The sequence below is a fragment of the Oncorhynchus tshawytscha genome, linkage group LG30 (genome assembly GCF_018296145.1).
Source record: "Oncorhynchus tshawytscha isolate Ot180627B linkage group LG30, Otsh_v2.0, whole genome shotgun sequence".
NCBI lineage: Eukaryota > Metazoa > Chordata > Actinopteri > Salmoniformes > Salmonidae > Oncorhynchus > Oncorhynchus tshawytscha.
In genome coordinates, this window is record NC_056458.1 from 14,100,077 (window position 1) to 14,125,376 (window position 25,300).

General features: G+C 42.8%; 1 protein-coding gene across 4 annotated transcripts; it reads left to right on the forward strand.

Annotated features, from left to right (window-relative positions):
* Nucleotides 1-4,386: 4,386 nt before the first annotated feature.
* On the forward strand, nt 4,387-24,973 carry LOC112250260 (TBC1 domain family member 8B-like). Of its 4 annotated transcripts, none has more exons than XM_024420249.2 (21): nt 4,387-4,505; nt 8,403-8,513; nt 9,077-9,195; nt 9,603-9,828; nt 9,982-10,222; nt 10,372-10,579; nt 10,679-10,846; nt 10,971-11,132; nt 11,740-11,890; nt 12,052-12,266; nt 12,356-12,473; nt 12,615-12,900; nt 13,079-13,211; nt 13,299-13,397; nt 13,491-13,559; nt 13,731-13,971; nt 14,140-14,205; nt 16,101-16,193; nt 22,337-22,384; nt 22,490-22,587; nt 22,742-24,973. In XM_024420249.2, exons 1-21 carry the CDS (start codon nt 4,496-4,498, stop codon nt 23,174-23,176), a joined length of 3,297 nt encoding a protein of 1,098 aa, XP_024276017.1. In that variant the 5' UTR covers nt 4,387-4,495; the 3' UTR covers nt 23,177-24,973. The 4 variants fall into 4 exon arrangements, with proteins under 4 accessions (XP_024276017.1, XP_024276015.1, XP_024276016.1 ...); XM_024420247.2 differs by lacking the exon at nt 4,387-4,505 and adding an exon at nt 5,033-5,321; XM_024420251.2 differs by lacking the exon at nt 4,387-4,505 and adding an exon at nt 5,046-5,147.
* Nucleotides 24,974-25,300: the final 327 nt, after the last annotated feature.

The window sequence follows — 25,300 nt, forward strand, 5'->3', positions numbered from 1 at the left end:
AGCGTCCAGGGCACAGCTGGGGGCTGAAGAGGGTCTATAACAAGCGGCAACGATGAGAGACTTGTTTCTGGAAAGGTGGATTTTTAAAAGTAGAAGCTTGAATTGTTTGGGCGCAGACCTGGATAGTATGACCCGAACTCTGCAGGCTATCTCTGCAGTAGATTGCAATTTCGCCCCCTTTGGCAGTTATATGTTGTTGGAACGATGTTACAGTTAGGGATGGAAATTTCAGGATTTTTGGTGGCCTTCCTAAGCCAGGATTCAGACATGGCTTGGACATCAGGGTTGGTGGAGTGTGCTAAAGCAGTGAATGAAACAAGGAGAAGGCTTCTAATGTTAACATGCATGAAACCAAGGCTTTTCCGGTTACAGAAGTCAACAAATGAGTGTCTGGGGAATGGGAGTGGTGCTGGGGGCTGCAGGGCCTGGGTTAACCTCTACATCACCAGAGGAGGAGTAGGATAAGGGTATGGCTAAAGGCTATAAGAACTGGTTGTCTAGTGCGTTCGGAACAGAGAGTAAAAGGTGCAGATTTCTGGGCGCGGAAGAATAGATTCAAGGTATAATGTACAGACAAGCATATGGTAGGATGTGAGTACAGAGGAGGTAAACCTCGGCATTGAGTGACGATGAGAGAGGTTTCGTCTCTCGAGGCACCAGTTAAGCCAGGTGACGTCACCACATGTGTGGGGGGGTAGAACAAAAGGGCTATCTAAGGCATATTGGGCAGGGCTATGGGCTGTACAGTGAAATAAGACCATACCTAAACCAAAACAGCAATAGACAAGGCATATTGACATTAGGGAGAGGCATATGTAGCCGAGTGATCATAGGGTCCAATGAGTAGCACTAGATGAGTCAGGGAACCAATGTAATAGTCGCTGCTACGCTAGGAGAGCTGGAGACACACCGATTAAGACAGCTAGCGTGCCGGGGCTAAACAGATGGGCATCCGGTGACGTCGCAACGAAAGAGCCTGTTGAAACCACCTCGGACGGTTACGTCGGCAGACCAGTCGTGATGGATTGGCGGGGCTCCGTGTTAGCAGTAAAGGGTCCAGGCCAATTGGCAAAAGAGGTATTGTAGCCAAAAGAGGTATGCGCTTTGTGATTTGTTTTTTACATAAATGCTTCAAAATTCACAAAAAACCTCACTAGCAAGCTTTTAAAGTGGTGCATCAGCTAATACGCTTGAGGAGGACGGTCACATGGTCCTGAGTTCGCACCAGCTATGGTCCAAATTGGGAAGACATGGTACTCGCTAAGCAAGCAACGTGATGTCCTTTATTGTGGTGCCGTGACCCAGATCTACAGTTGTGTAGAGCTCAACGCTGGGGTTGATGTTGAGTAAATTTGAGGGGTGAATATAGCACATGGGTTGTATGACACTTACTCCTCAGCCTGAAGTGTCCCACTTGCTTCGCCTCATTAGCTAGATTTTGACGTGGCTCAAACGGCTAAACGCTTTAGGAGGGCGGTATTGTGTGTTTGTGCGGCAGAGGTCCAGAGTTCGCGCCAGGTATGGGACGAATTGGGAGAAATTTGTCACGTGCACCGAATGCAACTGGTGTAGACCTTATAGTGAAATGCTTACTTACAGGCTCTAACCAACCAAAGATTGCAGTCTGCAGTCATCCCCCTCTTCAAAGGGGGGGGACACTCTTGACCCAAACTGCTACAGACCTATATCTATCCTACCCTGCCTTTCTAAGGTCTTCGAAAGCCAAGTCAACAAACAGATTACCGACCATTTCGAATCCCGCCATACCCTCTCTGCTATGCAATCTGGTTTCAGAGCTGGTCATGGGTGCACCTCAGGAACGCTCAAGGTCCTAAACGATATCTTAACCGCCATCGATAAGAAACATTACTGTGCAGCCGTATTCATTGATCTGGCCAAGGCTTTCGACTCTGTCAATCACCACATCCTCATCGGCAGACTCGACAGCCTTGGTTTCTCAAATGACTGCCTCGCCTGGTTCACCAACTACTTCTCTGATAGAGTTCAATGTGTCAAATCGGAGGGTCTGCTGTCCGGACCTATGGCAGTCTCTATGGGGGTGCCACAGGGTTCAATTCTTGGACCGACTCTCTTCTCTGTATACATCAATGATGTCGCTCTTGCTGCTGGTGAGTCTCTGATCCACCTCTACGCAGACGACACCATTCTGTATACTTCTGGCGCTTATTTGGACACTGTGTTAACAACCCTCCAGGCAAGCTTCAATGCCATACAACTCTCCTTCCGTGGCCTCCAATTGCTCTTAAATACAAGTAAAACTAAATGCATGCTCTTGAACCGATCGCTGCCTGCACCTGCCCGCCTGTCCAACATCACTACTCTGGACGGCTCTGACTTAGAATACGTGGACAACTACAAATACCTAGATGTCTGGTTAGACTGTAAACTCTCCTTCCAGACCCACATCAAACATCTCCAATCCAAAGTTAAATCTAGAATTGGCTTCCTATTTCGCAACAAAGCATCCTTCACTCATGCTGCCAAACATACCCTTGTAGAACTGACCATCCTACCAATCCTCGACTTCGGCGATGTCATTTACAAAATAGCCTCCAATACCCTACTCAACAAATTGGATGCAGTCTGTCACAGTGCCATCCGTTTTGTCACCAAAGCCCCATATACTACCCACCATTGCAACCTGTACGCTCTCGTTGGCTGGCCCTCGCTTCATACTCGTCGCCAAACCCACTGGCTCCATGTCATCTACAAGACCCTGCTTGGTAAAGTCCCCCCTTATCTCAGCTCGCTGGTCACCATAGCATCACCCCACTGTAGCACGCGCTCCATCAGGTATATCTTTCTGGTCACCCCCAAAACTAATTATTTCTTTGGCCGCCTCTCCTTCCAGTTCTCTGCTGCCAATGACTGGAACGAACTACAAAAATCTCTGAAACTGGAAACACTTATCTCCCTCACTAGCTTTAAGCACCAGCTGTCAGAACAGCTCACAGATTACTGCACCTGTACATAGCCCACCTATAATTTAGCCCAAACAACTACCTCTTTCCCTACTGTATTTATTTTATTTTATTTATTTATTTTGCTCCTTTGCACCCCATTATTTTTATTTCTACTTTGCACATTCTTCCACTGCAAATCTACCATTCGAGTGTTTTACTTGCTATATTGTATTTACTTTGCCACCATGGCCTTTTTTTTGCCTTTACCTCCCTTATCTCACCTCATTTGCTCACATCGTATATAGACTTGTTTCTACTGTATTATTGACTGTATGTTTGTTTTACTCCATGTGTAACTCTGTGTCGTTGTATGTGTCGAACTGCTTTGCTTTATCTTGGCCAGGTCGCAATTGTAAATGAGAACTTGTTCTCAACTTGCCTACCTGGTTAAATAAAGGTGATATAAAAAAAAAAAACTAAAAAAAAAAAGTGGTACTTGCTAAGCAAGCAGGTGACGTCCTTTACACCTACAAAAAGACAACATTACTATTGATCTCTATATAGAGCTTGCCAGATTGTAGTCTGAGAACCTGGAAATAAATTCACTCGATTTGGTTCTTTCAGCCATCCCTATGGGGAAAGAATAAGGTTTTGGAATAAACACTGAAAATAAGGTCTGACCCAGGCTTAGGTGATTTTATACGTTTAGTTCTATGAGATAATAGCAGCCAGTTAACATGACCTTTCTCTCTTGTCATGATGTGGGTTTTGTCCTATATTTGTATTTAATTTATTTTTAATCCCAGCCTCTGTCCCTGCAGGAGGGCTTTTGCCTTTTGGTAGGCCGTCATTGTCAATAAGAATTTGTTCATAACTGACTTGCCTAGTTAAATAAAGGTTAAATAAAAAATAAAAATAAAATAATAAATGATTTCACAAAAAGTGACAGTTGATGAAGATTCTTTTAAACCATGTGATTACCACAGACCTTATTTTCGGCGTTTATACTAAAACCTCACAAAAACACCATTAAATCTCCTCATAGGCTTTGTCCAACGAACGAACCATGGCGGAGTTAGTGCCTCCAAAATACGCTATTACTATTTCTCTCTATTCGGTGACAGAAGAAGAGCGTCACAGATCGAACAATGAATCAGATATTTCGCCAGATGTATAAATGTGAAGGTTGGCGTTTCCACTCACTACCAAATTTGGTGATGAGAGGAAGCCCAGTGCCTGGCAATTGGGAGAAGATGGAGCGAGATTGATTTTTTCGTTCCCTAACGAAAATATGCAAATAAATGTTAGAACGCGCCAATAGGATCTCAGTAACTCCTGCTTGGCTCTGCCCACCTCCTTGCTTGTTCTGCCCACTATGATTATTTGACTACGTTGGAAACGACAGGCTCTGGTCTATCTTGGGTTAGTTATACATATCTTTAGTTTCGTTTGAACTGTTTCATGAATTCAAAATGGCGAAAACCCCATAATGGCGGACCTTGTCGGTCCCTGAGCCAAATGTATTCCTTGTGAGGACTGAGGAGAGGGACTTGTGTTGGCTACCTAATTTCATGACTTCAGGTGGGTAAGGGGCGTGACCTTTCAACGTTTGCATTTTCAATATCTTGTTATAGCGCCACCATCTGGTCAATCACTGTTATTTTGTAAATGACCGAAAGACGCTTCATTCACCCAAGTTTCGTCAAAATCGGGCCAGTGCTGTCTGATATTGCGTGTGACGTACGGACGGACGTAAGACAGATCCACAGTCCCCTCCCCAATGAGGGACATTATTATTAGAAGTCATATTATTCATAGTACAGACTGTATACTGAGCAAATGTGTCAGTCAATTATATCAGCGGCACTTGACTATAGACATAATACATATTAAAGGATACGTCATTGCGCTTGACGCTCAAGTTATGTTACAGTATTTTTAACACTGCTTTGCGCTGAAGTTATGAAATGTGATACTTTTCGACCGAGAAGGACTATGGGAAAGCAAGTCTACAGTATCAAGCTAGCTCGTTCTGCAGCATGCAGCCACTCATGTCAATAAACTACAATCCCCAAAAGCCCTTGTATTGTTGATTTAAGCAAGGTTTTTGTCGACGTGGGAAAGGGTCTGCTCAGTGCTGACACAAACAGATAAATGTCCATGGATGTCGGTTGCAATAGAAATGAACATCTTGACATGCACATTGGATTCAATAAATATATGGTAATTGAAACTGCCTCTGGAAGCAATAAACATATGTGAATTGAAATATGTGGCTTAAACCTGAAGAGATATTGCTGAAAAATGCATTCAAGTTATGGGTGACGGAAAAAGGCAACGATTATTTCGTATTACAAAGGAGGCGAGGATATGGAGAAGGAGGAGGCGGTTTGACAGGTATGCGTTCTGTTCTTTGCTGTTCTGGTAAAACCCAGTGGTACCGCTATGACCGTCTAGCGAAGTGCTCACGCCATCAAACGAGAGCTCATATTTCCGTTATATTTTCTAATGTCCTCCAGATTATGACATGTATAGGGGAGGGAGGCAGACAGTTCTCTAGATGCGCGTGACAAATTGACAGCCTGAGCCTGAACTTCACATGTTAGCTTTGATTGCAACAGGTACACAATATAAAGTATGTGGACAACCCTTCAAATTAGTGGATTCGGCTATTTCAGGCACACCCATTGCTGACAGGTGTATAAAGTCGAACACACAGCCATGTATTCTCAATAGACACACATTTGCAGTGGAATGGCCTTTGCTGAATAACTCAGTGACTTTCAATGTAGCACCGTCATAGGATGCCATCTTTCCAACAAGTCAATGTGCCACATTTCTCCCCTGCTAGAGCTGCCCCGGTCAACTGTAAGGGCTGTTCTTGTGAAGTGGAAACATCTAGGAGCAGCAGCTGCGAAGTATTAGGCTACAGAACGGGACTGCTGACTCGCATCGCATGTACAAATCAACTGTCCTTGATTGCAACATTCACTACTGAATTCCAAACAGCCTCTGGAAGCAACGTCAACACAAGAACTGTTCGTTGGGAGCTTCATGAAATGGGTTTCCATGGAAGAGCAGCCGCACAGAAGCTTAAGATCACCATGCACAATGCCAAGTGTGGCTGGAGTGGTGTAAAGCTTGCCACCGTTGGACTCTGAAGCAGTGGAAATGTGTTCTCTGGAGTGATGAATCACACTTCACCATCTGGCAGTCCGGCGGACAAATCTGGGTTTGGCGGATGCCTGGAGAACACTACCTGCCCGACTGCATCGTGCCAACTGTAAAGTTTGGTGGAGGAGGAATAATGGTCTGGGGCTGTTTTTCATGGTTTGGGCTAGGCCCCTTAGTTTCAGTGAATCGATCTTAATGCTACAGCATACAATGACATTCTAGACGATACTGTGTTTCCAACTTTGTGACAGTTTGGGGAAAGCCCTTTCCTGTTTCAGCATGACAATGCCCTCGTGCATGAAGCAAGGTTCATACAGAAATGGTTTGTCGAGATCGGTGTGAAAGAACTTGACTGACCTGCACAGAGCCCTGACCTCAACCCCATTGAACACCTTTGGGATGAATTGGAATGCTGACTGCGAGCCAGGCCTAATCACCCAACATCAGTGCCTGACCTCACTAAATGCTCTTGTGGCTGAATGGAATTAAGTCCCCGCAGCAATGTTCCAACATCTTGTTGAAAACCTTCCCAGAAGAGTGGAGGCATTATTAATTAACATTAACATTATTAATGTCCATGATTTTGGAATGAGATGTTCGACGAGCAGATGTCCATATACTTTTGGTCTTGTAGTGTATCTACAATGTAACAGTTTACAGTAGCTTACCTACGATGCAGATTGGTTATTTTGTTAACACTGACTGAGCTTCAACAAAACTGTCTCTGTTTACAAACCACAGTCACAACACTTAATGTCTGGGGCGTATTCATTACGCCAAATCTGTTGCAAAAGTTTCTTAAACGTAACGAAACAGGAAGGGACTTACCTGAATTTGTCCAATAGAAACTCTCCTTTTAGTTGCAATGGTTTGGACTGATGATTACCCCAATGTTGTTTGCAAACACGCTATGACATGGTAGTGTGTGTCAAATATTGGGTTGCCGACATTTGCTTTAGTTTATGAGTGGAGCAATGGGCTATACTGATGTGCACTTCTGTATGAGAATGTACTGTATCTACTCAAGCATGAGTAGAGCCAGGTCAATGCTCATCCTTTCTATAGTGTCAGTCTGGTCTACTAATTCCCTGCATTTGAAGTGGAATGATCATATTCTACATTATAAAAAATAATGTTTGTTGATCTTTGAGTTCAATACTGCCCTATTTGATTACATATTGATCCTCCTTCACCGTGCAAGTCAGGAGTCATTCATTGTATACATTACACCAAGAGTGAGTAGGGTACCTTGTTTGCTCAATTGCAGTCAATGAATGTCAGCTGTCAGTTTCCCAATAATAGTAGGTTGTCTTGCACATGGTCACTCACAGGCTCCAATAAGCCCATTCTCAGCTGTTGATCACAGTTATCCACTTGACTGAAACAGCATAGCTAACTTTCACATTTTCTCTCATCTCTAATGCTAAAAATAGCAATGGTGGCCTTCTTTCTGTTGAAGCCAACGGTGTTCCAGTGGTTATAGCCTACTGATTGTCATGGTACATGTATTTGTCAATTAGATGGACACTGAGAAAACAATTTTTGGGGCACAATAGATATATTCTCTGACTGGGCTAATAATGGATGGAGGTCCACCAATGGCTGCTCTCCTCCTGTTCAACGCCTTCTCGGAAGCCCCCTGCAACTTTAACTTTTTATCCTGAAGTATCCAGATTTAAATCTTAAATGGCCACAGGGCAGAGGGCAGGCTATTATCCAGTGATGCCTGCTCCTAATTAGGCCCTTGCAGACTGCAGATACACAAGTTCTGTCAGAGTGTCTGCCAAACTTTTATGATGGATGATTTACAGTATGGGGCAAAACAAAGTCTGTAATCTGTTCACAACTGTAGTGTAGGCCAATGTAGTCTCATCCACCAGCCGGCTCTTGTTAGCAAATAGCCTGGGTTTGAGGTTAAGACCACTTTACAGCTGTGTCATGATCCCCAAGCACAGCAGCCATAGATGCTGCTGATGCAGTCTGGGATAGCAGTATAGCTCTGACCTTGTTAATAATTTATGAAGGCCACTACAGGGGTAGATAGGTAACACAACACTGTTGGTTTGAGCCACCGACAGGCAGGACACTTGAATGTGATAAGCAGCACAATATCCATTGAGTTTTGACTGTTCCATATTCCATTATAATGGCATGCTGATCCAACCCAGGTGAAAGGGCTGTTTTGTTTGCTAGATACTGTAAATCAATAGACATGATATTGCCTCATGATTTTGAAATGTCTTATCTTGCCTGTTAAAATGTCTGACTGTTAATGGAAATGATTGCTACATATTTTTGGGACAGGTCTCCTGGTTGGAACTCTGGATACGATGCTGGACTCTACGTCTAAAGTTGCACCGTTTCGCATTCTACACCAGACACCGGACTCCCAGGTCTACTGGTCAATAGCGTGTGGTGAGAGTCTCTCTACACTTTCTCAACAATACTCTTCAGTCAGAGTAGACAACACACATGAAGTGTTTTACCCACTTCATATGTATGTACTGTATTCTAGTCTAGGCTCATCCTATAGAACTACTGCTGTACACACCATTTTTGTTCATATACTGTCCATAATATCTATACACACCGTCATATACATATTTATATTCCAGACTCTGACATTGCTCGTTCTATTATTTCTGTATTTCTTAATTCCTTTCTTTTTCCTTTTGGGATTTGCATGTTTTGTATGGCTAGGTATTACTGCACTGTTGGAGCTAAGAAGATAAGCATTTCGCTACACCCGCGATAATATCTGCAAAATATGTGTACGCGACCAATGAAATGTCATTTGATTTGAACGTAAACATTATATATAGGCTTCAGTTTTGTAATAACAGGCTACAATCATGTAATAACCTTTAGGATTATATTTTAGTCTAGACACATTTCCCATTTTGTAACAAAATAGATGGCTTAGTCATGGATAGTGTCAACAGTTTCCTTTCATTTGTGACCGTTTTCCCTGTGGTTAGGTGGCACCAAGGAGGAGATCAGCCAACACTGGGAGTGGCTGGAGAAGAACATCATGAGAACCCTGTCTGTGTTTGACTCCAGCGATGACATCACCAGCTTTGTGCAGGGCAAGATCAGAGTAAGTAATCACTAAAGCGTATTAAACATGTGGTTAGACACAGACATCAACAATACTATTGTTGATCTCTGCCACTCTCACAGGAGATGGAGGCCTCCTCCAGACTTAATGATTTATTCATGTAGTGAAGCCTACTGATGATAAGTGGCAAGTGCTTACTCTTTGAAAATAGTTAGTGGTGATTGTTATTTCACTACTGCTTTATGATATGGAAACATTTGACTGTTTGTTGAGAGCTAAGCAAAGGATAGTAGGTTTAATAACAATATGAATTAACAAACCATATTATGCTAATCTATATGTCTTGATACATATTACAGAATGGAGATGGACTTGTTTAGACTGCTCAATTATATTAGCCATCTCAGTGGCCATTAGAGGGATGTTGACCTCTTCTTTCTATAAAGGGTCTGATTGCTGAGGAAGGAAAGGTGTCATGCGTGCAGGAGGATGACCCTGAGAAGTTCCGTGAGGCTCTGCTAAGGTTTGAGAAATGGTTTGACCTCCCTCAGAAGGAGAAGCTGGTCACCTACTACTCCTGCAGCTACTGGAGGGGTCGCGTGCCCTGCCAGGGTTGGCTCTACCTCAGCACCAACTTCCTGTCCTTCTACTCCTACCTGCTGGGCTCCGAGGGTGAGACCAGAGACCTGAGCAACCCCTCACTGTTGGCTAACTGTCACTAAATTGTCACTTATCCATTGTATTTGGATACAATATTATTATCATTCCATGTCATGACAGAATGGCAGTGAGTTACTCATTGAAAATAATCTGTTTCCTTTTCAGTGAAGCTGGTTATCTCCTGGAATGAGATCTGGAGGCTGGAGAAAACGTCCAATGTCATCCTGACGGAGAGCATCCATGTGTTGGCCAATGGGGAGGACCACTTCTTCTCCATGTTCCTTCATCTCAATGAGACATTTCTGATCATGGAGCAGTTGGCTGACTACTCCATCAAACGCCTGTTTGATAAGGAGACTTTCCAGGAAGAGCCCTCCCTCTCAGACCCTCTGCAGATCACCAAGAGGTACTGTACTGTACTGACGTACTGTCCCTGCGCTCTTCCACATAACTCCTATTTGACAGTTACATCAGGGCACCATGGTGAACTGAGACGATAGTCATAATTCTGTTTAGTTATTCCATGCTCTTCTCAGTCACTTTCCTCTCTTCCAGAGGCTTAGAAACGCATGCTAGGAACGAGCAGTTCCGGGCCTTCTTCAGGCTGCCTAAAGAGGAGAACCTGCTGGAGGTATATGAGAGCTTCCTGTGGGTGCCCTTCAGCCACTTCAACACGCTGGGGAAGATCTGTCTTTCCGAGAGCTACCTGTGTTTCGCCAGCCAGGATGGCAGCCAGTGCCACGTCATCATCCCCATGAGAGAGGCAAGACGCTTCCATGAAACATAACTAATTACTGATCACATTTGTTCTGTTGCTCAGGGGTTTGTCCAGTGTTGTTGAAACCAACTCCTATCCTTACAGGTGATTGGTGTGGAGAAGCCGGACCGTAGCAGCAGGGCTTTGATTGTGTGTGTGCGGGGTAAGAGGGCTCTACGGTTCTCTGAAGTCCGAGACTTTGAGCGCCTCGCCAATGCAATCCGCAGGAGGTGTGGGATGACGGCCAGTCCTCAGCACTCTGCATCGACTGAGGTAACTTACTGTTTTGACCTTTGCCATCAACCTTCCAACTGTCTCTAATTCACCTCCTTATCTGCCAGGCTATAATTGCTGCTGTTGAAAACAAACAGAATTGTGTGTTCACTGTGCCTTGCAGGTCATCAGAGGGGAGTGCCAAAACCTCATCAATCACTTTGAGGACAACCCAGAGGAGGTGGCTTTGATGGTGGGACAGAAGGACAGCAGCAAGGCTGTCAGCACTGAGGCCCTCATGACCGTGTTCCATCCCCAGGACACCGAAAATCTGGACCCCAAAATGGTGGATATAAGTGGTCTTTTTCTCTAAAATATTACTTTTGCTCATATTATGAAGAAATATAAACATTTCACTAAAATATAAAGCGCAACATGTAAAGTGTTGCTCCCGTATTTCATGAGCTGAAATAAAAGATCCCCTACATTTTCCACACACACAAAAAGCTTATTTCTCTCAAATGTGTACACATTTGTTTACATCCCTGTTAGGTAGCATTTCTCCTTTGACAAAATAATCCATCCACCTGACAGGTGTGGCATATCAAGAAGCTGATTAAACAGCATGATCATTACACAGGTGTACCTTGTGCTGGGAACAATAAAAGGCCACTCTAAAGTGTACAGTTGTCACACAACACAATGCCACAGATGTTTCATGTTTTGAGGGAGCGTGCAATTGGCATGCTGATTACAGGAATGTCCACCAGAGCTGTTGCCAGAGAATTGAATGTTAATTTCTCTACCATAAGCTGCCTCCAACGTTGTTTTAGAGAATTTGTCACTGTCCAACTGGCCTCACGACCACAGACCACGTGTATGGCGTCGTGTGGGGGAGTGTTTTGCTGATGTCATAATTGTGAATTCTCCTGTTTCATCTCTGTGCCTGACAGCTGAAGGAGAAGATGAAGGAGCAGTCATGGAACATCCACTTCTCAGAATATGGCCGTGGCACCAGTATGTTCTGTACCAAGAAGACACGAGACCTGATTGTGCGTGGCATCCCTGAGGCCTTAAGGGGAGAGCTCTGGATGCTTTTCTCAGGTTCTGTTTGATATGGCTCATTAACTGTTAAATGGCATGTATGTTTCCTTTACTGGTGTGTTAAAGTGTGGTGTCTCTAATGTTTAATGCCGTAGATGGCTGTAGGACGCTGGATGTGTTTAGTTAAATATGGAGTGGGGTGTTTTGCCTTTGTACTATAGGTGCAGTCAATGACATGGCCACTAACCCGGGGTACTACAGTGAGCTGGTGGATCAGTCTCTGGGGACCAGCACCCTGGCCACTGACGAGATAGAGCGAGACCTGCACCGCTCCCTACCAGAGCACCCTGCCTTCCAGAGCGACACAGGCATCTCTGCCCTGCGCAGAGTCCTCACCGCATACGCCTACAGGAACCCCAAAATAGGCTATTGCCAGGTACCAAGCTAGAAACCCATATAACACATTTTTTATTTTAAAAAGCTAATGGGCACCTTGATATTGCTCGTGCTTTTTCTCTTGTGAAGGCCATGAACATCCTGACGTCAGTCCTTTTGCTCTATGCAAAAGAGGAGGAGGCTTTCTGGCTGCTTGTGGCCGTCTGTGAGAGGATGCTGCCTGACTACTTTAACCGCAGGATCATCGGTGAGTGACGCAGCTGAACAACAATATCATTTTTAGTTGTAGCATGACATTAGATATTTGTACTGTATGTGTGTTTGATACTGAATTACACTTTCCCCCTTAACTGCTAAAAATCCTGTTTACAAACTTGTGTTTCCTCAGGTGCACTGGTGGACCAGGCGGTGTTTGAGGAACTGATCCGAATGCACCTCACCCAGCTGACGGAGCACATGACAGACCTGACCTTCTTCTCCTCCGTGTCCCTGTCCTGGTTCCTGACCCTGTTTATCAGTGTCCTGCCAATAGAGAGCGCGGTCAACGTGGTCGACTGCTTCTTCTACGACGGCATCAAAGCCATCCTGCAGCTGGGCCTGGCTGTGCTCGACTATAACATGGAGGGCCTGATCAGCTCCCATGACGACGCTGAGGCGGTCACCATCCTCAACAAGTGAGTGTCAACACAGAGAGGGCGGGGTCTGAAGGTCAACTGAATTGGTTATTTCAAAGTACCGTATTAGGTTATGGTTGGGTTGTGAAGTAGCATAAATTTCAAAACAATGAGGTAATTCTATAGGAATGTCCATTTAATTCATGTTACTTAACTGCTGCTCTGTTTGCCCTGGCAGGTTTTTTGATAATGTGACCAATAAGGACAGTCCTCTTCCACAAACAGTGCAGCAAAACTCTGTAGGGAACAATGACAAAGCATCATCCATCTCCAAGGTGGATGTCAGTGATCTCATCAAAGAAGCCTATGAGGTACTGTAACAGTCAGAGTTGCTAGGACTCACTCCATGTCTCAATATCAGGCTTGTCATTGATTAGACTTTTTTAATTTGCTGACAGAAATATGGAGACATGAAATCAGAGGAAGTAGAGAGCATGCGGAAAAGAAACAAACTATATGTTATCCAAACGTTAGAGGATACAACCAAGCAAAATGTGGTGAGTTGCTCATCCACAAACTTCCATAGCATCTTTTTGGCATTGTTTACTACAATTTGATGTAGGATTATTTGAGATGTACTTTTTCCCCAGCTGCGGGTAGTGTCACAAGAAGTAAAGTTCAGTGCTTCCCAGCTTGATGAACTTTATGTATTGTTCAAGGTGGGTGCAATATCTCAATCACTCTTTTCAAATAGTAATAATATACTACTGCATACCTACATGCATTAATATTCCTTCTCATAGACACAGAGTTGACATGAAAAATGTAAATATGTTGAAAATAGACACAAAGTTAACCGCTGGAGATTGAAATATTCAATGTGTTTCCAGAGGCAACATTTCCTCAGCTGCTACTGGACAATGAACAGCCCAGTGCTGCTGCACCACGACCCCAGCCTGGCCTATCTGGAGCAATACCAGCTGGGCTTCCATCAGTTCAGCCTGCTCTTCTCCCTCCTGGAGCCCTGGTCCCTCTGCAGCGGCAAGGACACCCTCTTCCTCTGGGCCTTCCGCCTGCTGGATGAGAACCAGGATGGCCTCGTCAACTTCAAAGAGTTCTGCTGTGCCTTGGGTAAGGTTACACCAGCCCGCTGATGCATAGCTACAAGTCTATGAACGCTGTTCCCACCCTCTGCTTCTAACATTATCTGAGGGAACTGTATGTCACATCTAATCCAGCGTCAACCTCATGAAACCTTTCATGCTAATTTACCCCTTCCCTATTTTGTTCTTACTACAGATATTTTGTACAGCGGCACTTTCACCAACAAACTGACATTCCTGTTCAAGCTTCATCAGCCACCAGGTAAGTAAGATCACCTATAACTTCATCAGCACCTTCTCTATTAACCACTTGTCATTCTGTCTATGATACTTTTGTTCTGTATTCCTTCTTAAGTGCCTTCACAAAGTATTCATACCCCGTTACTTATTCCACATTTTGTTGGTACAACCTGAATTCAAAATGTATTCCGTATATGTTTTTTCTCCCCCATCGACACACAACTCATAATGACGGTGAAAACATGTTTTTAGACATTTTTGCGCATTTATTGAAAATAAATGACAAACTCATTTTCATAATTATTCACACCCCTGAGTCAATAGAAGCACCTTTTGCAGCGATTACAGCTGTTAGTCTTTCTGGGTAAGTCTCTAAGTGCTTTCCACACCTGGATTCTGCAACAATTGTCCATTTATTATTTTGAAAATGTCAAGCTCTGTCAAATTGGTTGTTGATCATTGCTAGACAATTTTCAGGTCTTGTCATAGATTTTCAAGTAGATGTAAAAAATGAATTACTCAGGAACATTCAATGTCTTCTTGGTAAGCAACTCCAGTGTAGATTTAGCCTTGTGTATTAGGTTATTGTCCTGCTGAAAGGTGAATTCATCTCCCAGTGTCTGGTGGAAAACAGACTGAACCAGCTTTTCCTCTAGGATTTTGCCTGTGCGTAGCTCCATTCCTTTTTTATCCTGATAAACTCCCCAGTCCTTAACAATTACAAGCATTCCCATAACATGATGCAGACACCACTATGCTTCAAAATATGGTACTCAGTAAAGTATTGTATTGCCCCAAACAACACTATTCAGAACAAAAAGTAAATTGCTATTCCACATTTTTTGCAGTTTTACTTTAATCCCTAATTGCAAATAGGATGCATGTTTTGAAATATTTATATTCTGTACAGGCTTCCTTCTTTTCACTCTGTCAATTAGGGTAGTATTCTGGAGTAACTACAATGTTGTTGATCCATCCTCAGTTTTCTCCTATTACAGCCATTAAACTGTTTTAAAGTCACCATTGGCCTCATGGTGAAATCCCTGAGCGGTTTCCTTCCTCTCTGGCAACCGAGCTAGGAAGGACGCCTGTATATTTGTAGGTAGCCTGGTGGTCTAGCGGTTAAGGGTGTTTCGGCAAGTAATTAAAAAATGGTTACTGGTTCGAAACTCAGAGCCAGCAAGGTGGAAAAATCTGTCGTTCCGCCCTTGAGCAAGGCAGTTAACCCCCAACAACAACTGCTCCCCGGGGGCCGATGATGTCGAGAGATGCAGAAACAGAGAGATGCAACCCCCTGCATCTCTCTGATTAATTTTCACCCGTCTACTAATAGGTGCCCTTCTTTGCAACGCATTGGAAAACCTCCCTGGTTTTTGTGGTTGAATTTGTGTTTGAAATTCACTGCTCGACTGAGGAACCTTACACATTTTTTTGTGTGGTGTACAGAGATGAGGTAAACATTCAAATCATGTTAAACACTTGTTTCACACAGAGCACATTTTTACTCCTGAACTTATTTAGGCTTGCAGCAACAAAGGGGTTGAATACTTATTTACTCAAGACATTTCGGCTTTTCATTTTTTTATTAATTTGTAAACATTTCTAAAAACATAATTCCACTTTGACATTATGGGGTAGGCCAGTGACCAAAAATCTAAATTTAATCCATTTTAAATTCAGACTGTTAACACAACACATTTTGGAAAACGTCAAGGGGTGTGAATGTTTTCTGAAAGCACTGTATAATAAGAAACAAATCCCAATACAATTTTCTTGCAGACTGTGCCTTTTTAATTTCAACTGTACTGTATATTTTGTGCTACTCTTCTACTCACCAACTAATCTCTTTGTTAGCTGTTCCTTACATCTGTCCCTACTGTAATGTTGTATGCTCTCACAGACAATGTCTTCTTCCAGCTTTCACAGGGAGTCCTTTCCAATCAAAGGCCCAAAGACTGCCTCACTTTATTCCAATGACTGACGACATATCCCACTTGAGTCGATTGACTGGTCAGCTTGCTTTGCTCTTTTCTTTCTATGCTATAACCATTTCACTCTAGTCCTCTCTGTGCTTTTCTCTTTGGTAGATGCTCATCTGTCTGTCTTTTAACAATGTCTTAAATGTGGGTCTTTTGTTGTGTACAATTTGTTTTACTACCATCTAGGGATGTTAACTAAATTGGAAAATACATTTGACCGGTGATGCTTATCGGTCTATAGGCTAATTTGCATAATTTAGTGGAATTACATGACGGCTAACACCAATTTATCTTACGGCCAAGATCCTTTTTAATGCGAAATTCGGATAGCGAAGCTTGCTTCGCACTCATGTTGGTGCTAACAAGCAGGTGAGCTAGTGCTAGGTTTCAATAGCCAATCCAGTAGGGGCTGGAAACTATAGTGAACTTTTCCCAACTTTGGTCCTGCCCTGTTCACACTCTATGCTCGCATTGCCCAACGGTCCCCTGCCCACTTTGCTTCCTTCATTGAAAATGAATGGTCTTCTGTTGCTTCATAGCTCCCTAATGTGCTATATGGATCTCTTGTGTATTTTATCACACGTGCACAGCATACAGTCTAGTTTGAGGAGCAGAATAGCCTATCACCTGTCATCCAGGGTGAGAGCAGCTCTTTAAAAAGAGGGTACTGGAATGAAATGTGTTTTTTAAGGCCAGTCATTACGTAACAAATTGCTTAAAGGTTCTAAATGCAATCACGTGTTAACTGTTTTGACGCCTCCCGTGTGGCGCCGCTGTCTAACACACTGCATCGCAGTGCTTGAGGCGTCACTACAAAGTCACTCACTGTTGCCGCTTGTTATAGACCCCCCTCAGCTCCCAGCTGTGCCCTTGACACCGTATGTGAATTGATTGCCCCCCATCTATCGTCAGAGTTCATACTGCTAGGTGACCTAAATTGGGATATGCTTAAAATCCCGTCCGTCCTACAATCTAAACTAGATGCCCTCAATCTCACACAAATTATCAAGGAACCTACCAGGTACAATCCCAAATCCATAAACATGGGCACCCTCATAGATATCATCCTGACCAACTTGCCCTCTAAATACACCTCTGCTGTTTTCAACCAGGATCTCGGTGATCACTGCCTCATTGGCTGCATCCGTTATGGGTCCGCGGTTCAACGACCACACCTCATCACTGTCAAACGCTCCCTAAAACACTTCTGCGAGCAGGCCTTTCTAATCTACCTGGCCCGGGTATCTTGGAAGGATATTGACCTCATCCCTTCAGTAGAGGAACTAAGAACAGATATAGCCCTTGGTTGACTCCAGACTTGATTGCCCTTGACCAGCACAAAAACACCCTGTGGTGTACTGCACTAGCATCGATATGCAACTTTTCATGCTAGTCAGGAACAAGTACACACAGTCAGTTAGGAAAGCAAAGGCTAGATTTTTCAAACAGAAATTTGCATCCTGTGGCACTAATTCCAAAAGTTCATGGAGAATAAGAGTACCGCTGCCCACTGCACTGAGACTAGGAAACAATGTCACCACTGATAAATCCGCGATAATCGCCAATTTCAATAGGCATTTCTCTACGGCTGGCCATGCTTTCCACCTGGCTACCCCAACCCCGGCCAACAGCTTTGCACCGGGGTTGGGTGCAAAGCCCAATCCCTCCTCGCTTCTCCTTCACCCATCTCGTCTGAGATTCCTAAATATTGGAAAGCGGCCGCAGTCATCCCCCTCTTCAAAGGGGAGACACTCTAGACCCAAACTGTTACAGACCTACAGTTGAAGTCAGAAGTTTACATACACCTTAGCCAAATACATTTAAACTCAGTTTTTCAGAATTCCTTTCATTTAATCCTAGTACAAATTCCCTGTTTTAGGTCAGTTAGGATCACCACTTTATTTTAAGAATGTGAAATGTCAGAATAATAGTAGAGATTTATTTCAGCTTTTATTTCTTTCATCACATTCCCAGTGGGTCAGAAGTTTACATACACTCAATTAGTATTTGGTAGCATTGCCTTTAAATTGTTTAACTTGGGTCAAACATTTCAGGTAGCCTTCCGCAAGCTTCCCACAATAAGTTGGTGAATTTTGGCCCATTCCTGCTGACAGAGCTGGTGTAACTGAGTCAGGTTTGTCGGCCTCCTTGCTCGCACACGCTTTTTCAGTACTGCCCACAAATTTTCTATAGGATTGAGGTCAGGGCTTTGTGATGTCCACTCCAATACCTTGACTTTGTTGTCCTTAAGTCATTTTGCCACAACTTTGGAAGTATGCTTGGGGTCATTGTCCATTTCGAAGACACATTTGCGACCAAGCTTTAACTTCCTGACTGATGTCTTGCGATGTTGCTTCAATATATCCACATAATTTTCCTTCTCATGATGCCATCTATTTTGTGAACTGCACCAGTCCCTCCTGCCGCAAAGCACCCCCACAACATGATGCTGCCACCCCCGTGCTTCACGGTTGGGATGGTGTTGTTCGCCTTGCAAGCCTCCCCTTTTTCCTCCAAACATAACGATGTTCATTATGGCCAAGCAGTTCTATTTTTCTTTCATCAGACCAGAGGACATTTCTCCAAAGAGTACGATATTTGCAGTTGCAAATCGTAGTCTGGCTTTTTTATGGAGGTTTTGGAGCAGTGGCTTCTTCCTTCTGCATATTTCACTGGTCATCCCTAAAGCCTTCCAGTTCTCTGCGGCCAATGACTGGAACAAATTGCAAAAATCACTGAAGCTGGAGACTTATATCTCCCTCACTAACTTTAAGCGTCAGGTGTCGGAGCAGCCTGCCAATCGCTGCAGCTGTACACAGCCCATCTGTAAATAACCCATCCAACCAACTACCTACCTCATCGCCATATTTTTTGTTTTTCTGCTCTTTTGCACACCAGTATTTCTACTTGCACATCCTCATCTGCACTATCCATCACTCCAGTGTAAATTGCTAAATTGTAATTACTTTGCCAATTTTGGCCTATTTATTGCCTTGCCTCATAACATTTTGCACACAACTGTATACAGATTTTTCTATTGTGTTATTGACTGTACGTTTGTTTATCCCATGTGTAACTCTGTTGTTTTTTTTCGAAATGCTTTGCTTTATCTTGGCCAGGTCGCAGTTGTAAATGAGAACTTGTTCTCAACTTGCCTACCAGGTGAAATAAAAAAAATAAAACTACAGACCCGGGTTCGATCCCAGGCTGTTTCACAACCGGCAGTGCCGGGGAATCCCATAGGGCGGTGCACAATTGGCCCAGCGTCGTCCGGGTTTAGGGGATGGTTTGGCCGGGGGGGGCTTTACCCGGCTCATTGCGACTACTTGGGGTGGGTTGGGCGCCACAGTTGAACGGTGTTTCCTCCGACACATTGTTGCGGGTGTTAAGGAGCGTGGTTTGGCGGGTCATGTTTCGGAGGACACATGATTTGACCTTTTCCTCTCCCGAGCCTGTTGGGTGAGTTGCAGCGATGAGACAAGATCGTAATTGGATATGACGAAATTGGGCATAAATAGGGGGGTTAAAAAAAAGCCACAATTAAAAAGCTACAATTTTTATTTCTCAATCTCAACTCCTAATTAAAGCGCGCCTCCCATTCGAGTGCATAGGCTATAGTCAACAGTAGGCTGGCTAGCAACGTGTCACCCTGAACTTTACAATGTGAGCTTGTGACATTAGAATTGTTTGAAACATTAAAGTTTTACTTTAATACAAATAATGAGGAATGTCTTACCTTGCTTCACAGCAGCCTATCCAAAATCCAACCATAGAGATGTGGAGGCAATTCTTTAAGAAATACTTCCTAATGCCATTAACCAGCATTTGTTCTATTGGTATTCATATTTTGTTGTCCAGAAGCCAAAGTCACAATCCTAGTCATATTAGCAACCCATCGTAGTTATTCGATTCCCCCTTTTTCTACGTTTAACTGAGATTTTCATCTCTGTGACATATGGAGCCGCTCGCATTAAGTGTGCTGTTTAGAACAGTGTTTTGTCGCTAATTGCATTTTGCATGTTTTATTAGCTGATTCATTACACCAGTTGCATGTTTAATAATAGCCTATATCCTTTTGACTGTAAGACATAGGCTTGCTATTGCTGCATGTTTTCATTAAGCTCTTGAGCTTACTTGAGACGCAGACGTCCCACCTAGAGCTCTAGAAATGCACATGCGCGACGCTACATGCTAATAGTATTAGTTGAAACGCAAACGTTCATTAAAATACACATGTTTGGTATTAAAATAAAGCTACAGTCATTGTGAATCTAGCCACCGTGTCAGATTTTTAAAATGCTTTTCGGCGAAAGCATGAGAAGCTATTATCTGATAGCATGCAACACCCCAAAAGACCCGTAGGGGATGTAAACAAAAGAATTAGCATAGTCGGCGCTACACAAACCGCACAATAAAATATAAAACATTAATTACCTTTGACCATCTTCTTTCTTTGCACACCTTGATGTCCCATAATCAATACTGGGTCTTTTTTGGATTAAATCGGTCCATATATAGCCTAGATATCGATCTATGAAGACTGTGTGGAAAACGGAAAAAAAGAGCGTTTCATAACGTAACGTCATTTTTAAAAGTTAAAAATTTGACGATAAACTTTCACAAAACACCTCGAAATACCTTTCTAATGCAACTTTAGGTATAACTACACGTTAATAAGCTATAAAAATCATCAGGAGGCGATGTAAATTCGATAGCCTGCCGTGTGGAAAAATGTCCGGAAAAACACAGAGACAATGCCTCGGGTCGGTGGTCGGAGAGAATCGGTTCCCTTTGGGCGGATCTACCAAGAATCAATTCAGATTCAAATGAGGAGACTCTATATATCCTGTGGTAGCTGTAGGTACTGCAAGCTTGGCCTAATATATTACGGTTCACCTTTAACAATTCATGGGAGTGGCGCATGGATATTTTTTTCCATCTCCAGTGATCAGATTTTCCTGCGCTTTTCGATGAAACAGACGTTCTGTTATAGTCACAGCCGTGATTTAAACAGTTTTGGAAACGTCTGAGTGTTTTCTATCCACACATACTAATCATATGCATATACTATATTCCTGGCCTGAGTAGCAGGACGCCAAAATGTTGCGCGATTTTTAACAGAATTTCAGAAAAAGTAGGGGGAAGCTTAAGCTTAAGCTCTTAATGAAAAATGACCATTCCTTGTATGTATGCATATTATTTTCTGTTGGTCACGTTTCGAAAACACTTTACCGTTTGTTGACCGGTTAATGAGGTTGGTTAGTCGGCAGCAAAACGTACCAAAGGTTTACAGTTGAAGTCGGAAGTTTACATACACTTAGATTGGAGTCATTAAAACTTGTTTATCTTTTTTTTTCTTTTTTTTTCTTTTTTGAATTTTACCCCGTTTTCTCCCCAATTTCGTGGTATCCAATTGTTAGTAGCTACTATCTTGTCTCATCGCTACAACTCCCGTACGGGCTCGGGAGAGACTAAGGTTGAAAGTAATTTGTCCTCCGATACACAACCCAACCAAGCCGCATTGCTTCTTAACACAGCGCGCATCCAACCCGGAAGCCAGCCGCACCAATGTGTCGGAGGAAACACCGTGCACCTGGCGACCTGGTTAGCGTGCACTGCGCCCGGCCCGCCACAGGAGTCGCTAGTGCGCGATGAGACAAGGATATCCCTACCGGCCAAACCTGGACGACGCTAAGCCAATTGTGAGTTGCCCCACGGACCTACTGGTCATGGCCGGCTGCGCGATCCCAGAGTCTCTGGTGGCACAGCTAGCACTACGATGCAGTGCCCTAGACCACTGCGCCACCCGGCAGGCCCCAAGTTAAACAATTTAAAGGCAATGCTACCAAATACTATGTAAACTTCTGACCCTCTGGGGATGTGATGAAAGAAATTAAAGCTGAAATAAATCTGTTATTGTTCTGACATTTCACATTCTTAAAATAAAGTGGTGATCCTAACTGACCGAAGACAAGGAATTTTTACTAGGATGAAATGTCAGGAATTGTGAAAAACTGAGTTTAAATGTATTTGGCTACGGTGTCTGTAAACTTCCGACTTCAACTGTATATATGATATAATTGCTCACTGGTTATGGTTTAGAATGGCAAAATGTACTTTACAGTTACTGCATGACTTCCTTTGATGTGAATGTATTCCATTCTTACTATGTAGTGTCTGACCTTCCAGAAGATGGCGTGATCAGAAAAAGCCCTGAAAGAGGTATTTTAATTGGCATGTCACTTTATATTTTACCAAGCTTCACAATGTTGCTAATTTGAACAGAATGTCAGAAAACACATTGCGCTTTCTGTTTCACTCCCACAGGCAGAGGGAAAGTTGATCTGCAGGCCTACCTGAAACAATGGCAAGATGAGATACTAAAGAAAGAGGAGAGCATTAAGGATTTACCCAGAATAAACCAGGTGAATACACCACTATCTAGGTTAACATGAAGTCAATCTGGTGACTGATATAGTTATCTTTTGAACAGGTCAACTTTGAACAATTGAATACACATGTCATTCCTTTATGCAAAAGTCTTCATTTAATCCATCTCTTTTATTTTTTGTTTGTCAGGCTCAGTTTATCCAGTTTTCCAAAACACTCTACAACCTGTTCCATAGTGACCCAGAGGAAGAGTCTCTGTACCGTGCTGTGGCTCGGGTCACCAGTCTTCTGCTGAGAATGGAAGAAGTAGGGCGCAGGCTCCAGGAGCCCACCAGTCCCCAGAAGTCCAGCACTAGCCCCATCCAGGCTGCCCTAGAGGGGGCTCTACCTGACGGGGAGGCTTCCAGCACCCCTGAGAGCAGCTCTGACACCCCTAGCACTCCCATCACTCAGGAGGCAGGCTCCATCCCACAGGAGGTCGAGTGGTCATTCGCTTTTGAGCAGATCCTGGCATCCCTGCTCAACGAGCCTGTCCTTGTGCGCTTCTTTGAGAGGCCTGTAGACATTCAAGCCCGGCTGGACCATGCCAAGTGTGCTCAGTTGAAAGCCAAGACAAACAAGTGAAGGATCCACCGTGGGTTTAACCCTCTTATCAAAGCCATTAAGTCTCTGTTCACTATCCTCTCTATTTTCTACTGTTATTTCTCCACCTGGTCAGGTAACAGGAAAGGATCCTAAGCCAACCCTGTTCACTGTAACCAAACATAGAAATATACTTGTATAAATTCCAGTTGTATCTTGTAGATTCATAGTTTGTCCTGTCATCTGCACACCAGCGAACCTGCTCAAGCATCTTGCTTCTAAGTGCCAGAGTGGTTTTTCTCATGCAGCCATAAATCTCTCAGCTAATTTTCAGAAACACCAGCCTTTCAAATTGGGGTGAGAGTGATCAGCTGACCTGTGTGGAATATATAGGGAGCATCCTCCAGGGTAGTCACTTGAAGCCAACAATGGAAGTCAATCATTGCTTGATACCGGTGCATGTAGATGGGATGAATAATTGTATATGAGACCCTAACTTTGCTCATCCATAATTATGCAATGAATGGAACCTAGAATGGAGAGATGAAAGAGGCACCACTGTTATTGTATCTCTAGGTTTACTTTGTAATGAAGGGATGTGGCCAATTTATTTCTGGTCATTTTATGGAAGGGGGGCTTTTGAAAACAATGGGACCACTACTTACTAAAGGCCCAAGAGAGTGCTGAATAGTTGGAATTCTACATTTCAGTTTTTTTAATGACATCTTACTTTTTTGCCTTCAAATATCCATTTGTTTTGCTGAAATATCATGACTGAGGGAACAAGAGCATGCTGTCATTGCCAAGTCAAATCACTTTCAGGACACAAACTAAAAACTAATTGTATAGTTGTTGTTGAGGCAACCACAAATGAGGACATTGTGCAATATTTAGTTTCTAACTAATGTCTAAGTCATTAAAGGAAATTAAGTTAATGTATATATAATTTGATATACAGAAGAATATACATAACTGTCTTATGATTTATATTATCTTGTTTGATATTGTAAATTTAATTGAGTTGCAAAGGGATTACTAAATATTTGTCAGAGTAAATGTTATATTTATAATGTTTTGTAACAGGAAATTATTGTTATGTTTGATTATATTTGTGAGACTGCAGAAAAAAACATTTTCACGTGCGTAACTGGTAGTGTAAATCCTGTTACACATTCCTTTATAAATTGTTCGACTTTTTTGAAATGCTGTTAAGCATGAAAGGATGCATGGGCATGGATAAATTATGACAATAACTAATTATTCCAAATGCAACACAGTTGGCTCTGAATGTGTTACTTTATTTCTAGGTTTGATGTGGTGGACTGTAAAATGCAGGATTTTAGTCAGATATTGATTGGAAAAAAACCTGCTTCAATGTCCTTTGTGTAGTATCGATATTTCTATTTTACATGAGCAGTTATACATATTTATTTTCAAAATGAGTCAGGAAAAGGACAGCTGAGCAACTTTTACATGGTTTGTATTTTCTGTATTTGAGTGTTTTTCCTCAGTGCCATCTGTGTGTAAAATCAAACCTTGCAGTTATATTATAGTCCTCTAAAATGATATTCCTTGTTATAATAGATGCTAAGGTTAATATAAATATTTGTCACTTTAAAGCATTACTTGACAGCACAATATCATAAAATATGGTCGATATGTAGCTACTTTGCAGTTTATAAAAAATATTGATCTAGTAATGAGCATGTTCATGGGAGAGCAAGTGTTACTGTTTAAAATTAGCAGTTTACTCTACATTGCATTAGTAGTGACTCTTGAGTGGGAAGTTAAATTCACCTCTGAACAAGTCAACTAAATGAAAGTCTTAAATATTTGCAGGGAAATTGCCATTTGAAATGACACAGTTCTCATGATAGATTGTTGTAGACTACACTCACATTTAGAAATAAAGAGACATTGTCTATGGGCTTTATCAGTTATGCAGTAGACATCTGTAGTCAGATTTTTATCTACTTGATGCAATACATAGGATAATGGTGTACTTATTCCCAGTGAAACTATATTATGTGACCTTTTATTTCACCTTTAAGCTGTTTACGCTTTAAGATGACTCGTAGCACAAATGTATTTAGGCCGACTTAAGATAACTTGTAAATGTAATGGCATTGTTTCCAATTCATGGTCTTAAATTACAGTACTCTCATT